General features: G+C 40.2%; 1 protein-coding gene across 1 annotated transcript; it reads right to left on the minus strand.

The window, feature by feature from the left end:
* Positions 1–787: 787 nt before the first annotated feature.
* Positions 788–7,514, minus strand: FAM45A (family with sequence similarity 45, member A; the record flags this gene model as incomplete). The annotated part of the gene is made up of 8 exons (XM_010020196.1): positions 788–1,077; positions 1,739–1,833; positions 2,423–2,530; positions 3,671–3,771; positions 4,100–4,211; positions 4,406–4,554; positions 6,033–6,112; positions 7,318–7,514. Coding segments are annotated over 8 exons (1,019 nt in total), but the record flags the coding sequence as incomplete, so codon positions are not given.
* Positions 7,515–7,921: the final 407 nt, after the last annotated feature.

Genomic DNA, 7,921 nt, shown 5'->3' on the forward strand with positions numbered 1-7,921 from the left:
CATCACTAGTCCATGAGGCTTCAGCTCATCTGGCTTTCTGTCAAATGGATCAGGGATGAGCGGCCAGGTATCTTCTCAGCTGAGAACACCAACTTCTTGCATGACTCCAGCTGTAAAGCTGTGCTTGTCTGTGACCCCCCCAAGGAAGTCCCATGTTAAATACAGTCATCCTGTCCTCTTTTTCTCTCCATTAGAAGCATGAGACAGACTGAAAGGGAGGAAAAACTCTAAGGCAAGAGTTTTAAAGAGGTGCACGACTCCCACCTGAGCTTTAAAATACCTCTTCCTTTATATACTAAAGCAACCAGATCAGATTTTCCCAAGCATCCTTTTTTACACCTAGACACTTTCAAGTAGAAACAAGAGAACTCATCCATTTATTTGGGATTTCCAGGTTACCAGGCAGTCCAGAGAAAGAGCAGAATCTGACAGGCTTACATACCTGGAAGCCCAGAATGAACACTTGGACCAACTGCACGCTCAATGTATCACTGTGCAGAGACCAGCACACCCAAACTGCACTGGTTTTACACCTGCAGCCTGTGTTCCAGACCCCAGGAAGAGGAGTCAGAGCTGTCTGACATCTGAAACCTGCAGGACAAACAGCCACTATAATCATGTCTGGCACAGCCTGGACACACAGGCCCATGTCACTTGTATATACACTCATGTTCTGATACGGAATACAGGAGCCATATATACAAAATTATACTTGGGAAAGAGAACACCACCAGGAATATGCCTCCATATGTTCCCAGTCAAGCTCCAATATTTTGCATTATCATGGTAAATCTGACTTCACTCTTACACCTTTAGTTTTTCCATATAAAATATCAGGTATACCTATCTGTATGGCAAAGTATTTTAGAATTGGTCCATAAGACTGCAGCACAGCAAAAATCAGATTTTGAGCATTTGTTCAGCAGCTGCTAGATGAAAAAGGAAGTTTTCAGTAGCTGGTGGAAATCGCTTTTGTTTCAGAGCCTCAGAGTTCAGTGTTGGTTTTTCATTACCATCAGAAGCTTCAGTAAGTGAGGCTAAAGTAGCCAGGATTTCTTTCGTCTTCAGAGAAATATCCTTGAAAAGCAGAAAAACAAGCAATGGTGTTAGGAATTCTAATGTTTTAACATACACTTCTTAAAAACCAAAACCTCAATAAAATCAATACAGATTAAAAAGAAAATAATGATAGATAAATAAACAGTGAATTTTAAACACAGAGCCCATTTATTTTAAGGCAAACTTGCAACAGCTCTGTGTGTGATGCTGAATAAAGGGAGCACAGCCTCTCTGCAGGCTCCTCTCTCTGGTCTAACTGAGCTCTTTTGATTAAGCTACTCAGTTGTGAATGTCTAATAATCTATTAGATATTGGATGTATCATAAAAATCAGGCTTTACAGCTGAGAAGCTGTATCTCAGTAGGACTTTTTCAAAGGTATTGACAATGCTATTAGCAAGGTACTGAGCAAAATACATGCTTTGTAGGACAAACCTGGGAATCTAATTTTAATGGAAGTCTTATAAAAATACAATTGCTGAAGTTTCTTCAGCAATGTAGTTATCCAAGAGATAACATATAGCAAGTCATCCTTAAGAACTTACATGAAGCAGCATAAAAATGCTCATTTGTACAAAGGCAGAGGGTAGGAGAAATTGATTCTCAGGGACAATCTGCCTCCTTTCACCAAAATTTAGCAATGGCAGTAACTTAACTAGGTTTAAAAATCAAATATTAACCTTAATGACTTGACTGTCTGACTTTTCTGGGTCTTCTGCAGACTGAACAATTAGTTGTCCAATTTCTTTGTGAAGTTTTCCCATCGTCATTGCCTCTGAGTAAGGAAAATAACAAAGCACACATTTATACAAAATCACCATTTCTGTGCTATCTAGAAATGCATATAAGTAACAAGCCAAAATAAGGAGTCCTCTTCATGACTGATGTTTGAAATCTAACAGTAAAGGCAGTAACTGATGTATCAGCAGCTATGCCAGCACAGACAAGTTGTCTACGTCTAAAGTGGCCCTAAGCAGATGATGAGGACCAGCAGGATGACAAGCAACATACAAGTTTTGCTTTCAAATCATCCCCAATCTCCAAGTATTTAATACAGTGTTATTCTAAAACCTTAGGTTATATCTCTGTACTCAGCTCAATGTCTCCTCCATGTAACTGTTTACCATGGATGTTCTGAAATCTCAACTGTACATTTGTTGGAAGACAAAGAATGTCTTTCCAAACTCCAACCTTCACCAGTCTTCCAGGGTGTCAATAAAACTGAAAGACAGAACTTACATATTGACTTTTCAGAACCTGGATGGAAGAAGGATCAAGACTGCTTGTCCTGCAGTGAGATTAAGCAATTACTATCAACTCTGGAATAAAAGGCCTCTAAATCTAAACTATAAAAAGCAACCAACCTTTTACTACAGGGGAAATGGTGATCTCGCTATCTGCCAGATTCACATACACATCGTAGAGGTCCGGTCTACTGTTCACTTCAGAATCTGTGAACCCAGCAATGTAACCTAGAGAGCAGAATTTTGGCAAGATTAGGATCTTCACAAACAAACCCAAACCCAAGATACTGCAGAAAACCACAGTCCTAAAGTCTGTCCTGAGAGTATTTGACACAACACTTTTTGAACCAGGAGGTTGCTCTCTTCACATTATCAGTCATTTAACAAGCATGTCCAGCAGAAGCTTAAAAATCAGCTTCCAAAATTGCCTTGAACTAACACTAGCTGCAATATAAAAAAAGTTATTGATTTGACATTTTAAACTCTCTTCCTACCCTGCTACTAAAATTACTCATTTGCAAATGAAAAAGCCACTGAAGTTCCTCTTTAAGAGAAATCTCCACTCTGGAGCTCCTTGTCTCTAAATCAGTATTAGATTGGAAGGAATAAAACCAGCAGATTTTCTTATTTATAGCATGCCAGGGGAGCAAACCTAGAGCAGCTTTTCTCTGTGGAAGATGTTTCAAGAGCTGAAACAAGCACTGTTGGTAATGCAGCAGAAATACTGAAGATGAGTAGTCTTCTTGCCCATTATTCTGTGTAGAGAAGCCTCTTAATTGTCACATTATGTGTCATGCTTTGCACACACCAAGGGCCTCTTCCTGGATTATGTGGTAAGTACTATGCACACACAGCAATGTGTCACACAGATCAAACTCCTACAGAGCTGGTCAATTCTACCCGTGAGTAGGAGCCAGACACTTCACTGGCAGCAATCAGAGTAAAAATTTGGAACTTCAGAGTTAGGAACTGGGTGGGGGGAAAGGGAAGAAAAATCCTAAAATTCAGTTACTGGCTCTGTATAGAAGCTGGGTAGAAAAGTAGCTTATCTAAGGCGAGCTGCTTCTGTACAGCAGTGAGACATTCAATCCCTCTGATCACAACATCAGAAAGTCTCAAAGCTGCTTTGCACCTGTGATTAGGAGTGGACTGATGCGGATCCAACAAGAAACACCAGATTAACTACTCATCTTCTAACATACCTGCTTAGTCCATTTGCCTTTCCTAAAGAAAATGATGATGTTTAATTTGGAACAAGTGTTAATAGCAAAGTAACTATATTTCCCCACCCAAAGAGCACTGGTGCAAGAACTTGCAGAAACAGAAACTGCATTAAGTTTTATTTTTTGCTAAATAGATTATCCCCACCTGTGCAGGCTTTTAAGGCTTCCACTTCCTCCTCATTTAGATGCACATATGAATGAAGAATTGACCAGTCTTGCCGATGCCACACTAAAGCTGGCAAAGTCCTGGGGAAATTAGATTGGCATTTGACACACAGTAGATACTTACATGAATAAAAGTTTCACAGTATTAATGCACGTCATAAGAAAGAACTAGTCTGGTTAGGTCTCATTTGGCATGCAGATACACTACAAAGATTTCTACTATCAGTGCAAGCAGAGCTTATTGCTCATTCTACAGTTGACAAACACGTGGCTAAATCCTTAAGAGGGATTTATCAGGATTCCAATAAAGAGGTTTAAGAAAGCTTTTCTCCCTAAAATATGGGCATTTATGTCAAAGAAGGTTCAGCTTTGTTGGACTTTTGGGGGTGGGTAGGGATTGATAAAGTACCTGGTAAACTCCTGAATAGCTTCTATTCTAGGATGGTACACTACAATTCTCTTCTTTAACATCAGTGCTGTATACAAGATAACTGTTTCCATTCCAAACTGAGATACTATATCTAGAAAAGAGGGAAAAATATTTTATTGAAGATACACATGCTGATACTATCATTTGGGTTTTTTTGGAAGAAGCTTAATAACAACAGCACAGATAATACTGTTAACACTATTTACTTGAAATGCACATGAAAACTGGATTGTGTTTTACACTGTACAAAAGAAATCAGAAGAGAGACTTTGGGTATCAATTAACCTTTGATGGAACCAGCAAGATAAGCCTTCCGAGCATCAAAATCCTTGCTGAGGAAAGAGCCATTTTCCTCACTTTGGCAGATGCCCTTTGTAAGGACTGCAATGTAACTCTCCATCATCTTAACTGGACTTCCGTGCTTCAAGTAGATTCTGTGTGAAAAGAAGAGAGTCTGGTGTTCTGACTGCAACCAGCACCAGCAGATATATGAATACAAAAATCAAACCACAGTATTACAAATAACAATGTTATTGCCAAGAATTCTTACTCTGGACACCCGTTGAGGTTTTAAATACGAAACTAGAAGTCTTACAACATGCACCCAAAACCACATCTGTGTTTTAGGACAAAAAACTTCCCTGTATTTTGATTTGAGTTTCTGTTTGGTAGAAGAACCAACATCTACCAACATAGAAATAGGACAAAGGAGTAAGCAGGTGTCCAGACTAAGGATTCTTTGCAGACTTGGAATGTTCCTGCTTCATGAAAAAGCAACTACCACACTAACTCCTGTTACTACATGCACACCATGTGACCAGTTAAGTTTTATATTCTTCCCATTTTTATCATTAGACATTCTTCTGTGCTCTTTGTTAAATGATGAAAGAAAAATATAAACATGTCCTTGATACTAATTTAAAACAAAACAAAACCAACACAAAACAACCACACACCAACAAGCCCCACGTGCTTTTAGCTGTCTTACAGACAGCGGAGAAACACCATAACCTAATTTACACGTTAAGGTATTTCAGGAATAGCACCGAAGCGCTCAGCTATGTGTTTTCCTGATTAGCTATAACACAAAGCTATGTCACTTTTGAAATTCAGTTATCATATTTAGAGGAATCCATCCTGGATTTGAAAAGAAGCATTAATGTGATCCACAACGAATCTGAGTGTTTCATGTATCAGTGAAAACCAACCACCCTACAGAACTGGTAAGCGTGACAGCATTCCCAATACATACAATAACCTCACAACTGTATCCAATTAGTTGCAAAATCCCAGGCAAGAGCCAGGACCCAACTAGTCTGGGAACTGAAGGAAAAGAAAAGATGCAGGGAGAGATCATGCGAATGGGGACGTGGAGGAGAGTAAAGGAGACAAGGGAAGAAGAGGGAAGCCTGGTTGGAAGAAGGGAGAAGACAGAGACACAGACCTTGAGGGGCAGAGAGCTCTCATTTTCCTAGAGGAAAAGCAAAAACATCTCTGGGTGCAGTCTGACCTCCAGGAAGTCAGCGGAGCTACAAGAAACATCTTCAGTAGAGCTGCTGTGGAAGGATGCAAGCTGCCCACCATATACATGGTGACCTTTGACTACACAGTGACCTCTTCCCAACAGTTTATACTTTGTAAAAGGATGTTCTTAGAGAAAACTAGTAGGTGGGTGGTGGTGGGTGGCTGCAGAAGACACATTAAAGCCTATTGGGCATCTGACATTCACCCAACACTTACTGCATGAACTCAAGATAAGCTCAGATCAAGGATTTATATAGTTAGGTTCAGGACTGAGTTTCCAGCAGATTGTTAGACCAAATGCAAACCCAACACAATGCAATTTAATCTGTTGCTTTGGCAAGACCTCAACATGCACACAGCAGTACCCCACAACAGCTTTTATACAGACCTACACAGTATCCTAGTGAAGGCTGCATATTTCTCTGGGTTGAAGTCTTTGGCCGTCAGAACAATGGAGAAGTGGGTCACCTGGGTAAAAAACATGCACATAAAACCACAGAGCTTATTTAATGACCCCATACGAACAGTCCTTCTCACATTCTTGAGCTTACTGCAGTACTCTGCCAAGGCGTTTCAATTAAAACCCAAAAGTGAGCAGTGGCACCAGATCCAAGTCACTAACTGCAGAAAAGGCCTGGTTAATGGATTTATGATGTGACTCATTTCCACTGAGTCAGCTCTAGTACATAAGATCTTTTGCTTAATCTGCTCTCTAAGAGTTGCTTTCCTTTAATCTCGTAAGATTATTTTGAAGAGAGAAAGACATTTCTCTTCCCCACAGCAAGCAGGGAACTTCCTGAATTTGTTGCCAAAGGAGGCTGTGGAGGCAGACAGCATCAACACATTTAGAAAGAGACTGGGAAAAAAGAAATCACGGACAGCAGGCCCACGAACAGGAACACCCCTGAACTTCCTTAATCCACTGATTCTGGGCTGGGACAGTGTGAGGCTAAAAGCCTGCAGACACTGACCAGGCTCATTTGTCTTCCTTAAATAGCATCTCCTACTGGGACATGTTATTTTATTAAGTTCTTTTACATCTTTAAGGTTCATAGGAGATGTAAGCTTGGAGTGAGGAAAGGCAAGCAACATTGTGCTGTGGGCAAGCAAAATTACTGTGCTGTTCTTCTACTTAACAATATAGCATGAAATATGAATACTGAATAAACTTAACAATTTAATGATCCTTCATAACAGGGAAAGTATAGAACTTAAAAGCATATTTGTAGTCTTCCAGTTATCAATGCAGTGGCAAAGAAAGTACCTGTATAACTCAACCTTTTGAATAAAGCGCCCGATGTCGTTCTATACAAACAAGATTTTTGGACAGTATGAAAGACCCTTTGTAGAAGATTTTTGTTTGGGTTTTTCTTCTTAAAAAAGAAAAAATTGCTGAACTTGAATCACAAAGGAACTAGAAACAATGGCATGAAACAGCATTATCATTTTAATACAAAGAATCTATACTGGGTAATGAGTATCCGCAATTCCATCCATGTCTGGGTGAAAATTGAAACAGGTGGACTAGTTAGCTGGGTAAAAACTGCATTTGTGAGCGCACAAAACCCCAAATACCTTCCCTTCCTCATAGCAAACACTATTTAAACTGCCAGAGGAAGCTCTGCAGAAGCCTTCCCTGCACTCTACTGAAAAACCCACTGGCCGAGTCCTACCTTTTTCAAGGCTGGAGAATCTTGAACTTCCACAGTTGTGATGTAGAACCACGACCTTTTATACTGGCCAAATACAAAGGTGTGAAGCAATTTGTTTTCATCTGTAAGGCAGCACTTCCGCAGCAAGAGACTCCTCAGTTCAGCTGTTACAGACGGATAACACCAAACCCACAAAGCATCTCCGTTGGTGTCTTTTTCTATGGTGGAAAGATGTTCACTGTGAGAATGCCAAACAGCAGCAAGGAAGTAAATCGATGGGTTAATCAGGTTTGTTTCCTGGAATCAGACTAAAATTCCACTTTACCCTGACCCTAGATATCCAGTTCTGCCACAATGGTTTACACTGCAGAGCAGCACTTGTGCTACGAGGTTTTAAGTGTTAATAAATATCCCCTCTTGACCTGCTTGATGAGGTCAAGCAAGCACCAGGAGTGTGAACAGGCATTCCAAAAAAAATATTGACTCTCAAGCACCCAGACCAGCATTTATGATTTCTCCTCCTTTTCCTGTCTCTGATTTCATACAGAAACCCCAGAAGCTGTGAATTTAAGGCCCTTTACCCGAGTCGCGCACGGTTTAGCTCTGCAACAGGCAAACCGAGCCC

Source organism: Nestor notabilis, unplaced genomic scaffold (genome assembly GCF_000696875.1).
Source record: "Nestor notabilis isolate BGI_N333 unplaced genomic scaffold, ASM69687v1 scaffold22028, whole genome shotgun sequence".
Classification (NCBI taxonomy): domain Eukaryota; kingdom Metazoa; phylum Chordata; class Aves; order Psittaciformes; family Psittacidae; genus Nestor; species Nestor notabilis.